At 36.1% G+C, this 14373-nt stretch overlaps 1 protein-coding gene across 1 annotated transcript in view; it reads left to right on the top strand.

Annotated features, from left to right (window-relative positions):
• LOC308187606 (tetratricopeptide repeat protein 38-like) overlaps window positions 1-14373 on the top strand; it is a gene marked incomplete at its 5' end in the record, with an annotated part of 22208 nt that extends 7835 nt beyond the window's left edge. Inside the window, 8 exons of the mRNA XM_080575741.1 lie at window positions 501-620; window positions 3698-3757; window positions 4885-4923; window positions 5791-5872; window positions 7412-7577; window positions 11072-11231; window positions 11526-11599; window positions 12407-14373. Coding sequence (XP_080431867.1) covers window positions 501-620; window positions 3698-3757; window positions 4885-4923; window positions 5791-5872; window positions 7412-7577; window positions 11072-11231; window positions 11526-11599; window positions 12407-12500 — 795 coding nt within the window. The 3' untranslated portion in view covers window positions 12501-14373. The remainder of the gene's footprint in view (window positions 1-500; window positions 621-3697; window positions 3758-4884; window positions 4924-5790; window positions 5873-7411; window positions 7578-11071; window positions 11232-11525; window positions 11600-12406) is intronic.

Below are 14373 nucleotides of genomic sequence, written 5' to 3'. Positions count from 1 at the left end.
TTACATCAAGTGGCTGAAAATGACAAGAAAGACTAACCTTACAAAATGGCTAAAACTTACTGGAAAATGGAGTGAGAAAGAGTAAATTGCTCAATAGTCAGAGCTGGACATGTTCTTAAAGAAGGAATGATTACCTGCAAGAATGGTTACCTATGCTATGGTCTATATTATGCCTGTGTATGCAATTCTTTTATGGCTCATATTGATATATGCCTTTTAAATAAAACATCATTTGATAATCTTCATTAAAGCCTGCATTCTGAAGCTGTTCTGCATGTTCATCTCTGTGCAGTAGAAGTCAGGAAGTGAAGTCAGCCAATAAACATTTTCTTCCTTTCTGTCCAAATCAGTCTTCCAAGCTATGGTTAGTAGGAAAAGTGCAGGGATGTACTTAACGTGCAGCTAATAAATACGAGTCGCTTGCTTCTATATCAGCAATAATAAATATGTTTATTTGCAAGTTTGTAAGGTTCATCACATTTTCCCTTTTTCACTCACAGGCTTTGGCTATAGATCAGACAGATGCCTGGTCTGTTCATACTATAGCTCACATAAATGAAATGAAAGCAGAGGTGAAGAAAGGGTTAGCATTTATGAAGGAGACGGAAGCCAACTGGAAGGTAAACTTTCTCATAGCATCTCTGAAAAAAACTCCTAGGTCTTCTTTATCTCCTCCAGTCAAGTTCTGTGTTTCTTCATCTAGTTTATTCCTGTCCCCATACATGTTACAAGCAATGTAAATTTCCCAGATTACGAGAAAAATCACTTGTGGTGCTGTTATCTGTGCCAATTTTGAAGCATAAAAAAATTGTATATTATGAACGACACATACTTTGCACCACTTTAAGCCATCATAACTAGGACTGCTGAGATTACACAAATGCCAAACACATTGGTTGGCCATGTTTCACAAAAAGTCTGTCCTCTCACACTGACTTATTTTAGCTAGAAATATTGAAAAAAATACTGCTTTTCAACAAGTATGTAGTTTGTACACACACATGCCATAGTTTCTTTTTCCTAAGCAGATGGAACTGGCTAGATATTTTATATCTCATAAAGTCGTGGCCGTTGCTGGAAGATGAAATATTAGATATGAAAACTGATTTATTTATACTCGCATGTTTATAGAAGTAAAATGACCAGCGTTATTTTCATAAACTTTTTGCTTAGACTGAGACTGAACAACATGCGTCAGTTGAGGAATCTAGGTAAACTTCCGCAGGGGAACCAGCTGTGAGATAACACAGGCAAAGCAACATTTCAAAAAGCTCATGTATTTAATGAGTTTTTTGATTATTTTTTGTTTGTTTGTTTTTGTTTACTTCTAGATAGGGAAGGATGCTAGGTCAGCTGTAAAGAAAAGATAAATTATGCTTTTGTCTCTTTTCTAGTCTACTCAAGTTACTCATACATCCAACTTATTTGAGTATCTCTCAGCGGTATATTGAACAGTTGTCATGTAGTCCTTTGCTGTAAGTGGAGCTTAATTTTTATTTGTGTTGAACAGCATGTCTTTTCCTAATGATTAAGTGAAGAGCAGATAATAATATTCAGAGCATAAGGTTGTGGAGTTTGAAGTTGACAGAACCCCCAAGAGTTTGTTTTAGAGTCATCTCAGCTCACTGTTCCATGTCACCCAAAGAACAGTGCTGGACAGCGAGGCTAGAAGGATGGTTTTGCTTTTTTTTTTTTTTTTAAGTTAAATCATTGAGATGTCAAGCTTGGATATGAAGTCAACCTTCTCTTCAGGTTCATATCTTTGATGTCTTAGAAAGCATTCTGTCATTTGACATATTAGTTAATGAAACAGTGATACATGGGACTGACAGTTTGGGTGATACCTTTAAAACTACCAACAACCATTTCTGAAATCAGTCCCTGACTTTTTGAACCTGTTTGAACTCTGTTTCTTAAAATAGTTCCATGCCTCTGAGATTTCTACCCTTTATCCAAATAAAACAAAGTGCCAGATCAGTAAGTGGAATTGTCTAGAATACCCTCATGCCCACTCCAGTACAGTTAAGACTTATTGACTGACATTGTCATAATGATAATGTATATAATCACTTCTTTTATGCAATATTTTTCATCTTAGCCTTCATGAACCCATCTTTTGATCGTGAACCCAGTTAAAATGTAATCGTAGAAAAAAAAGCAGGGCTTTCTAAGGGCTTATGTTTGGCCTGGTGAATTGACAATTAGTACTTCTTTTAATGACCAGGATCTTTTATCTCTATATTATCTATATCTATATTATCACTATATCTATATCATCACTACTTTTGGTGCTTTTAATTCATCTTTCTTTCTTTTTAATTCATAATTTCTTTTCTTTTTAATTCATCTTTCTTTCCAGTAAGAGTCATGAAGAATTTGTAAGGTTTTCTTTACATGGTAGTTTATTTTTTATCGTTCCTCTCCACACAATAAAGAAGATGCCTTTTTTTTTTGGATGTTTCAGCACAAAATCAAAAGGGGCAAATTGTGTTACCAGAGGAGGCCTCTGTGCCAGTACTGTTGGTTATTAAATGGGAAAGGTTTTTCTCCAGAGCAAAGAGTTCTCATAGTCTGCTTTTATTTATTTTAGCAGTCTGCAAGCCCACTTCTGCCTTAGCAATTTAATCTCATTCAGAACTCAAAATCAGCAGTAGAAGAAAGGTTTTGTTTTATTCAGTGAGGTAATCCCATGTTCTTGTTTATATGGCATTTGGTATGGTGGTATGGTAGTAAACATGATATTATCAGGTTTATGCCAACCACTTAACTACTTTAGTTGCTCATATTGGTTTTGTAATATAATATTAAACAAGTAAAGATTACTAGAGGATTTATCTTAGCACCAGAAAGTTCACTGGGAACCTTTGTACTTCCTGAAAGTGAAGCAGGTTTCATCATTACAATGAAGATTTTTCCACCTGTGAGAAGATTAAATTTAACTATAGCGTTGAGAGAGAATTGGAATAGAGAGAACAACTTTTCTGGTATCTTAATTTTCACCAAAGGATTATGGAATTATATTCCTGTCTGTCTGTTCTCAGTGCACTCACAAAAGTGAACTGCAATTACATTGTTTTGAAGTGTAGGCTATGAAAGAATATTTAAAATTCTGGTACCAGTTGAGAAGTAGAGCGCAAAGTTGGTACAGTTCAGAGAATATTTATGATATTCAGTTATGATATTTAGTTATCTAATGGTTTGGTATGCCTGTGTGTTTGGTATCTAGTGTATCTTCCATAGTCAGTAGTAGGACATAAGTTTAAGGAGTGATTACTCTGTCTGAAATGGGTATCTAGATGGGTGGGCTGAATGGCCCTCCTAAGGTGGGTATCTCTCTCTACTACCTAGCCATGTTACTTTAAATAAGACACTTAAATTTTAGATTAGACAAATCTTACTCTTGTTATAGATGCTTTTTTCCTAAGAGAAAGATGTGAATTCTTCTGAGACATCCAAGTGCAATTCTCCTCTGGAAAATGACTTGGGAAAAACTTTGGTTTTGAGATGTCACCTTGAATTTCAAGAAGCATATGCATACTGAGAAATTTAAAGTAGGCAAGCTGATTTAAAATTCTTGTCTCTTCTCTCACTTGATGTACTGACTTTTGATGAAGAAGAAAACAGAAATCTGTCAAGATACATTTAAATTTAAAGTTATTTTGTATATAACATTTTTATTTTATTTTATTTTTTCCAGAACAGTGATATACTTGCTTGTCATAATTACTGGCACTGGGCTTTATACTTCATTGAAAAGGTATGAGACATTTTCATACAGATGTTTTATGGTCCAGGTAGATAATTGATCTAATACTATTTAAAAGGCAGTCCTAGCATTTATAATTTTTTTTCAGCTGTTTAGAGGGTTGTTTTTTTTGTAAAATGGCACAATGACATTTTTACAAGATAGTTCGTTAGTACAATTATTTTGAGAATAATTTTTTTTGTAATTACATTGAACAAAGATCTAGTATCTTCGTTGGAATGTTGAAAAATTGCTGCGAGATTATTACATGTTCAAAGATAAAATAATGTCACTAATTACATTTGGCACAATTATTTTATAGAAAGATGAACCTGGATCTCTAATTTTTAGACAAAAACTTTGTCTAAAAATAAAATTCTCTTCAAATTCAGTACTAAATTGTTGACCTCAAAATTTGCTGACTCTAGAAAAGAGGCAGTATGACAGCTCTAAATTTGGTGGCTTATGTTATTAGTCAATGTTACTAATATTTAATGTTATTCATTATTAATGTTACTAATTCTTGTTCTTATAGAGAGATCAAATTTATTGAAACCCTTTAATTTGCAACTTACCCAACCTATCAGGCTGCAATGCAGAATTTCCTTGGACTTGATAATTCTTTGTACTTGTGGGTCTCAATTCATTCGGGAGACAAATGTGACGTCATGGAAAAAGTGCCATACGTTGGTCAGAAAACAAGATAACTTGCTTATGTTCAGCACTATTAACACTATTATACAGCTTTTGTATAGCCTGCTTAACATCAGTTTTATTCCTACCTCTTTGCATAACTTTATGATGCAGTAATTTTTGCAAAGAAACCTGAAAGGAAGATTAGAAAGAGGTAACACCTTGTCTTTCTCCCTCATGTGTAACCTACAGCAGGATTAGTTCTCATTATCAAATGAAACCTAAGCATACTGGTTATTTTACCTAGTAAAGCCTAGTTTATCTTAGGCTCTGTTCTTTCTTTTCAGGCCTCAAGGAATTCATTGACTTTTTTTTTTTCTTTTAAACAAGTCATGAGGCAGTGAAGTAATATGGCACCTATTGTATTTATATGTTTGGTTACTACCCATCACTCTTGTTTTCTCTACCTGGAATGTTAATCATACGGTCCTTGTTTGCTTTTATAGGGGGAATATGAGGCTGCTTTGACAATTTATGACAATCATGTGAGTAGGGGACTTAATCTTTACTGGAGAACATGCTTAAGACCACAATACATACTTTATTCCTTCTGCATGAAGTTGAAACCTATTGCAATTGCCATACATATATATTATTTATATCTGTTGTTTGGAAGGCTGTTTGTCGACTAGTGAAATGCCCCAAATACTCAAATATTGTACAGTTCAAGCCTTTCTTACACTTTTGCTTGGAGGAGCTGTAATGGCACTGTTGGTACTGTTTTCCAGGTGTCCACATCTCTTATTCATGATGTGTAGGTCTAAATGCCCCTGAAAAAAAAACTTTTTAAAAGGATGTGAAATGATTTTCTTGTATAGTCAAGTTACCTTTATAAAGAAGTGATTTTTGCATGTTAGCTACTAAGTCAACAAAAACATGTCTTTTTATTTCTACTTAATATGTTATGGTTCTTTACTGCATAAATTTCAAAACAATCTTAGTAAATAAGTGGTATCAAATTTGGTAGGATAACATCTTTGTAAGGTTTGTAAAAATAATGTCATTAAGAAAGCTGCTGTGCAGATTCCGGTCTACTAAATCTGGCAAAATGAAGTACTATTTATGGCACTATACTGGAAGCAAACAAACAAAAAAAAAACACCTTGATGACCTTCCGTGCTTACTGAGTTTAACTCCATAACATGTAAAACAGCACAAATGAAGCAATTTGTGTGTTTGTCACTGCAAATTACCACATTCAGAAAAGATGCAACTAGGGCTATTGTCAGACAGGTATTTTTGGATGAATAAAAAGATAAAATTAATTCTGTACTTTGAATATAAGTTTGATTATCTGAGTAAGTTCCTGCTAGCACATCAGTTGGGCAGTTTATGAATACCTGTGATTACAGATTGCTCCTCAGTGCCTGTCAAGTGGAAGCATGCTGGATATAGTAGATAACTGTTCAATGCTGTACAGACTTCGTCTGGAAGGTAGGATATCCAACTGTTCTTTCTTAATCTGCAAGAGGAACAGTTTTCTTTTTGACTTCCCCTCCCTACCCTCACCCCACAATACACATCCTGGCATGTTGGAGAAGTTTTTAAAGATACTTACAGAGCAAGCTTGGTCAGTGTTACAGAAGAAATCTTAAAATTCTTTTCTTGAGAAAAGCCTCAATGCGAAATTTATAATATTTTGCTGTTCTGCTTTAATTGGGATAGAGTTAATTTTCTTTATAGTAACTCATATGGTCCTATATTTTGGATCTGTGATCAAAGCAGTGTTGATAGCTCACAGATATTTGATCTATTACTGAACAGTGCTTACACAGCATGAAGGCCTTTTCCGTTTCTCATGTTGCTCTGCCAGCAAGTAGGCTTGGGGTTGCACAAGAATTTGGGAGGGAGCATAGCCAGGACAGCTGACCCTAATCGACCAAAAGAATATCCCATATCCTAAGGCACTATGCTAAGCAATAAAAGCTTGGGAAAGAAGAAGGAAGAGGGGACATTTGGAGTTACGGTGTTTGTCTTCCCAGTTAACTGTTAAACATAACAAGGCCTAGCTTTCCTTGAAATGGGTAAACATCTGTCTGCTGATTAGAAGTAGTGAATTAATTCCTTATTTTGCTTTGCTTGTGTGCACAGCGTTTGTTTTACCTATTAACCTGTCTTTCTCATCCCACAAGTTTTCTCACTTCTGCCTTTCTGTTCTTCTCCCCATCCCACTGAGGGGAAGGCAAGAGAGCCAGCTGCCGGGTGGTGCTTGGCTGCCTACCAGTGTTAATCTACATCATGTGCATAACCTTTTTTCTTTCCAAGATATTTTTTTTCCCATGCCAGCACAGTATTTCATTCAGCTCAAGCTAGCAGAGGTCACATATTTCTTTTCTGGAAAATTTAACTTATATTGTCCCTGGAGATCTGAGGCTGAATAATTGAGTACATTAGTCTCTAAAACGCTATAGAGCTTCCTTTAAGTAAATTTCAAATGAAATACTTTATATTCTGATATTGATTGATATAGCTAGTACACATCTATTAGCCTCTGGCTTTGGGTACTCGCATAACTCTGTGTCATTTCTTCTCAACTTTTTAAAGCTGTAATTTGCACACTGGAGTTCCTGAAGGATGGTGTTGGAGGGTGCAGGGTTTCATAATGTTTTACTGAAACACTAATGGTGCATTGGGTTTGTTTATGGAATCCATCTTATCTCTCTGTATAATTTGATTGCTACAGGCAATTCACTATGAACATCATCTCCCAGAAGACACAAGCAATCTTGTATTAAAGCCAGAACCTTGTTTAATGCAGTCTAGAATACTGGCAATAAATTACTGACAGTCAATAAATCCTTTGCCCAGATACGACAGACTGTAACTAAGCATTACTCTATAATATAATTTTGCCACACCAGGGTCTGTTTTCCTGAGTTTAGTAGCAGTGCTATCTGTGCTGTGTGATGCTGATTACAAAGTGATGCTTTCGCATGTGGTATTTTTATTGAAAAAAAAATCTTTTACTCATAGGTATAAAGCTTGGAGACAGGTGGGACAATGTTCTCAAGATTACAAAGAAACACACCAAAGATCACATTCTTCTGTTTAACGATGTACACATCTTGATGTCCTCCCTTGGAGCCAAAGACCACAAAACTACTAATGAGCTTTTAACAACTCTTCAAGAACTTGCCAAGTAAGTAAATGAATTAAAATGTTATACTGCAAAAGTATTTTGTCCTCTGAACTTTAGGGTGGTAATGCCTGTGGCTCACAGAAGTGTTACAACATACTCTTCTCTGCCTTAGAGTGTTAGTGGGACAAGTCTGGTTGTCCCACTATCAGCTGATGTACAATTAGAAGATCCCTATAATTATTTTTATGAGTACTGTCTAGAGGGGCTTCTGTTTTGTTAAGCAAGAATCGCTTACATTTGAAGTCATGAGCACTAAGCACATTTGCTTTGTATTTTCTTTTGATGAGTTCATACTAAGCTATGTTACATACAATAAGTAAAGTATTTCACCCGTATAGTAATGAGGACATTGCACAATATATGTTAGCTCTCTGTGGTTGTTACTTCTGCTCTGCTTTAAAAAGTTCTTTAATCATGGACTGTTAGTTGGTAGCAATATTCTAATAGCTACTATTTGGTGCATTGTGAAGTATCTCTGTAGGAAAGCAATTTTTAAATATTGCTAAAGCAGTTCTAGAGAGTATTTTGCTTTGAATTATGTGCAAAATTTGAATATCGAAGTATTCCAACTAAACAATGTTTTTTCTTTATGTTCTCTTGTGTATTGAATAACTGTAAATGATTGTAATTCTTTTGAAGGGGTTGATCTATAGATTATGTAAACGCAGGTGATAGATCCTAAAAACAACTTACTGGTTTAAATGGTATAGTTTTAAGTACAAAATATAGTAATTTACAAAGTTGTAAACAATAGACCACCTGATTAGATTCTGCGGCAAACATGGGGGAGAAAAAAGATTAATACTTAACCCAATACAAATTTATATCTAGTTACTCTTAATGAAATCTCTCACATAAGTGCAAGTAATGGTTTTCAATTTATGAATGCTGAACAACTGAAAGTGAATAGAAAGCTGCTGATATCTGGAGAGATTGTGTCTGAGAACACAAACCTGACCTATGGGCTTGGTAGGCTGGTAAAGTCACAAATTGCAGTCAAATAACATCCCTGTTTGCCCGGCTTCACTTCCTTGAGTTACACTACCACCTTTCCACTCCTGCTTTCTGGCTATAACATCTTAGGAATTTCAGCTTACCCTGCTCCAAGCCCATGATTGCTGGTATGGCAACCATTGCCAGTTAAATTGCCAGTTAAAAATTTCATTCAGTTCTATATTCTTCCCCCATATAACTTGTTTTTCCCCTGCTTCAGCATCTATTGCTTCCCTTCCCTTAGAAAAGAAGGAGGAAGAAGAATCTGAAATTCTCACTATTTGTTTCTGACTATAATACCTCTTAACCAAAAATAAATGTAATTTTTAAGAGTAGTTATGAAAACAAGAATCTGTCAAATCAAGCCTAAGCGTGTCTGATTTGACTGAAGTAGGAGACAGTGAATATCTTTCATATAATTATATTGATATGTAAGTATATGTAAAGTGTGTAAAACTACACACACCACTTCAGGAAAGCTGTAATGAATACACACTACTTATCTCTCCACCTAGCGTTTCTCTTTGCCTGTATTCAGCCTTTTGTAGTAATAGAGCTGCACATTTTTCGCTATAATTTGAAGCATTATGAAGCTTAATTTTGTCATTTCAGAAAACTGACTGTGAGATGAAGAAATTATTTTAATGGTTTGGATTAGTGGATTAATTTGTGCATCATGAATATATTGTATTCATGCATATAAATGATATCTAAGATGTGTTTTACTTGTGGCTTATTTATTTATTTATTTGTTTAAAAAGCAGTCATAAAACTGACGCAGACAAAATTCATTTGGGGCTTTAAAGTTGACAAGAATTACCTTTTTTTAAAAAAAAAAAAAAGAATTCCATGGCGCTCTCTGGTGGTTGGTATCCCATGTTTATTTTCGTGGATAGAAATGTTAGTTAATGCAGGGGCATATATTGTTCTTCATGAATCAATACTTCAGATCAATTGCAAGAGGAAGTAAAAACCAGTCTTTGATGTCTGTGCATTTTCTCTGAGAGCTGGAAGAATCGTTTAAATGAAGGATTGTTTCATCATTTTCAGCTATCTCAGACCACTTCTTTAAAATACAGATCTGTTATACACTTTTAACTTTCCAGAGGAAGATGCATTTTAAGGAATGATAAACACATAGGGCAACACTGTATACATAAAAATCAGCATTGACCTAGAGGACAATAAGGGAGATTTATAATAGTGACTCGAAGAGAATATTTAGGGCAAAGCTTAGTGCTTTGAAAAGTAGATCTTTAAAGACATTTTGATTGTTTATAGAGAAAGCATACAGATACACACTTTATTTATTTATTTATTTATTTACCTAAGGAGTTAATTGTAGCAATGGGGCATTTACTTTGGTGTTGCATAGCTTTCTGTTTACAGCAATGTGTACGTTTTGTATCATCAGATTTTTGGCTTGGTAAGTTTAAGGCAATAGTGTGGCTTTCAGCTGTCATTGCAAGCACTTTAAACAGAAACCAGTGACTAAAGTTACTAGGCTGGTTCCTCAATGTTAAAGACTTAATTTGAAAATTTAGAGAAAAATCTATTCTAAGCAACCAATGGAATTCATAGCATTGACCTGTGCTCTGTATTCTCAGAAATGAATTTGTATTGCTGGGGTCAAAAAGCTCTCTTCACCTTCTGGTACTCCCAACCAAGCTTTTGGCACCTAAATGGCACTGCCTCCAAGTGTCAAGGTGTGATAACTGTCAGCTCCTTCTGTAGCAGTGGAAAAACAATTCCACATTGTCCCATTGCAGATATTGCCTATAGACCAAACGGCTACAATTTGGCTACTTATATTTTTACATTTTTTAATATTGGGAAGTATGTCTACTAAAATGTATACTTCTGCAGGCTTATTGTCATGCTTTATGTCTCTTTCACTCTTAGATGGGTTAGGTTACAAGCATTTAAAAGAAAAAAAAAAAAGAAAAACAAGTGCTATCTAAAATCCCTTGCTGTTTTTGCATCTAAAAACAGTCTATTGTGGTTAAAATAAGAGAGCAGACTTTGAGAGCTGTCACTGGGAATGCAGTGTATATTACAGCGATGGTGAGGCACTGTGATGCGTGGCAAGTTGTTTTGAAAGATTTATATTTGGAGCTCTCTGCAAGAGACTGATTGCCAGTTTTGGCAATGACAAGGACAGTCAAAGAACTAGCAATAGGATGTTCTGGTGAGAAGATCAGAAGAGAAACTAGCGTAGAATGTTCTGCCTTTTTCTTAACCCAAACTATTTATTGCAAAGGCAGGAGGCATTGGGCTTGTGACTTGCAAATATGTGCAGAGGAATGAAAACTGGTTAATGAGTAACAGAGGTGAAGGTAACATAACCACACAAAAAAAATATTATCCAAGTACTGTACCTGAAATATCAGGCTTTGCAGGGTAAAAAGAATAATTCTGTCTGCAGGCAGTGACAGACTTGCACTGAAATATGCATGTTTATCATTTGATTTATGCAAGTTCACCACTTTCTCATTCTACAGAGCACCTTGTGAAGACCATGAACTTTCCCTGGCTCCTAGTTTGGGGTTACCACTGTGCCAGGCTTTTATGGAGTTTGAAAAAGGAAATTGTGACAAAGCAGTAGACCTGCTGTATCCAATCCGTTACCAGCTAATCCAACTAGGAGGCAGTAATGCTCAGGTAAAGGAGGTCAATAAAACATGTTTTGATGCAACTTAATCCTCTTCCAGTAGCCTCCCTTTGATGCTTACATTACTAATAACACTTCATTCTTATAAAATGAAAAATTGTGCTTGTGACTGAATCCTGTTTACAAACACTTACTAACAGTGTTAGCTATTCAAACATGTCAACGAGAAAATGTTTTCCTCGGGGGCTTTTGGTAAACAAGACATTGTAACCATTGTAATGATGTTCATGTAAGTCTAAATTACTTATTAATTTGTATTTTGCTAACTTCTTTTCTGTTTTCAGAGAGATGTTTTCAACCAGTTATTGATTCATGCTGCTTTAAACTGTAAATCAAAAGCCAAACAAAACCTTGCTAAGTGAGTATTTTTCCTGATTTTTTTATGGAAATAATAGTTTTCAAAAATCAAGAGTAGTAGCAAGTATACTCAATTAGTGCTGTAATTACACACAAGCATTCATAGTTAAATGTTGCTACATTTATCAAGATAAAAAGTGCAATTGCTTTCGGTTCCAAATGTGCATTCTTACAGTCTGGATGATTTATCTATATTTTTTTAAGGGCAGTTGATTTTCAGAGGGTTTCTGTCTTAAACAGTGGCCTCTTGCCTGCTGGTCTGTGTACTTAATGGACTCCTAAACTTCAGCAAACTGCTGAAAGTCAAGTCCATCCTAATAATAACATCAGTTTTACTGGGAAATGTGATTAACAGAGCCTGATGTGAGCTTGCCTCAGTACAAATTATATGTGTCTTGCTGGGCAGAAATCACAGATGTTGCTCATTGACCTGTATGGAGTTCTGTTGAAAGTCATCAACTGGGCCTGCCTGTGCACTTAAAAGAATGGATCCTCAGGACGGTGTAAAGCCTTGCCTGTTCCCCTCCTGAAGTTTCTTTGAAACATAAATATTAAATCAAAATAATTCTTTTGTGCACCCTGAGTGCTCATTTTCAGTCTCTTGTCAGTGCTAAGAAGCACGCTGTTCTGCCTAAACTTACTGCCAAGGCTAAATGTTTCCAATAAAGGAAATCTGCACCTCAAGAGCAGGTCTTTAGGTATTCTTTTCTATCTCTTATAAGGACACTGCAGATGATCTTACAGGAAAAAATGATGTTGTACTCATGACCTTCATCCCATTTATCTGCTACCTATTCTCCTTTCTCAGATGCCTCCTGAGGGAACGCGACGTGATGAGACCAAATTCACCAATGACAGAGCGACTTATGAGGAAGGCAGCAGCAGTTCATTCAATGGCTTAAATCTGTCCTCTGTGCTTGAGATAGCAATGTGCTTAGCAATCAAAGTCTGGGTGCAGGGAGTGGAAGAGTGCTATGCTGTAGCCCATGCTAGAGAATCACAGTGAGTAAGAGCACCCTAGGAGCTAGAGATCTGATGACAATTTCCTTAAAAGATATAAAGCTGTTGCATTTCATGTTATATCTTGGATGATTCTACAAGGAAATAAGAATACCTGCTGATAATACACAGCTATCTGTAGCATCCTGAGGCACTACTTTTCTGGTATATTTCCTTGAAAGTTTCCTCGACCCTGATAATATTCAGTACAGAAACAGTGCCTGGATTTCAGTCATTCATTGGCCTGGTTTATTACTTCATTAATATGTTAAATAGTGAGTAAACATTTCAGGTAATTCAAAGAGACCTTCTCAGCATCGCAGATGGGCAAGTGTAGGGCCAGAGCCAATACAGGCATAAATGGAGTTCCATATCAAGCTTCCAGTCCATTAAGGCATGAGTTACCCTGGCATTACAGATCTGTCTGCACTCAGGATCTTTTTCCAGGTGCTTTTTTTTAAACTGTCTCTTACAAAATGTTAGATTTCAAGATAGAATCCCAGAACTTCTTGAAATTAAAATGTGAAAGAGCCAGACAAGAGGAACAATGGCTGACTGCTGGTTAGGACTATTTTGATGTGGGTGATTGCTTGGCACCTTTAAATCTTTCAGGAAAAAATGAAAAAGCCTGGATTTCAGCTAAAACAGTGCTGTCTCTGAATGGTAATTTGGGCTGGAATCTTTGTGCTTAGTTTCTGATAACTCAGGCCTTACTGTCGTCTCAACAGCATGGGACACTTTGTTTAGCAATGTAAGGTTTAAAGCCAATGTTCATGAGCTTTACAGGAACACTGGGGCATCTCAGTGCGGGTGAAGACTGCAAAGGAACTCCCCCAGAAAGAGAGCTAATGGGAACTGTCACAAAGCTTTGTCCTGGCGCAAGTGATGTGATGAGCTTTGGTGCTGCAAATAAGTCATGATAGGAGACATAAAGCTCCATGAATTTCTTGTGCCTCTCAATTCCTGCAGTGTAGCAGAGTTAAAAGCTTGTCTTGCAACAGTAATCCAGAAATCCCTAATGGAGAGAAGATAGTTTTTCAAACCAAATCTAATGCCTTCTGTTCTTGTTCCTGAGTAGAAATGCCACACCCTTTAATTTTCCAAGCTCTGGCTTTGGTATCTACAAGCACTCCAGGACATGTCTGCTCCTCCTTCCTATCCAGCTTGGGCTCTTCCACATGTCCCACAGTAGCCCCTTTTCACACACAATCCTTCTGACCTAAAGCACTTGCATAGCTGGCCCTACGTTTGCCCTGGAGTTCCTACATAATAGAGGCTTAAGATATGCAAGTGCCTTGCTGCCTGCCTTCTTCCCCCAACCATCACTTGAGGAAAAAATAGCTTAGTTTTAAAAAAATGATAATTTGTGAAACCATATAAGGTATTTCGGTCCTTGCTTGCAGCCTTTTGAATCCTGTGGACAGTCATAGTTCACTGCTCTTCAGGTATGTCACTACCTTATCTGTCCAGCCATGGCTGTGATTGGCTCACTCAGTGATAAAGTTAGTGCATTTTTTTTTACTGTTAATTTTTAATCACGGCATGTCAAGCAATGACTTTAGACAGATAAATTTTTACTCAAGGGATGTAATAAATCTTACTATGCAACGAAAGTCTGAGAAATCTGCTGGCTGTTTATGAAGTGTGTAGTGTAAGTGATGCATTGCTACATAAATCTAAGAGTGATATTTTTAGTACTCCTGATATAATGTGATTTAGAATTCTGTCTGCTTTACATTAATAAATTCAAAGATGTCCTCAGTTGAGCAGCAAGTA

The sequence above is a fragment of the Anser brachyrhynchus genome (genome assembly GCF_964034855.1).
Source record: "Anser brachyrhynchus genome assembly, chromosome: 1".
Classification (NCBI taxonomy): Eukaryota; Metazoa; Chordata; class Aves; order Anseriformes; family Anatidae; genus Anser; species Anser brachyrhynchus.
This window is presented reverse-complemented; position numbering and strand designations above follow the sequence as displayed.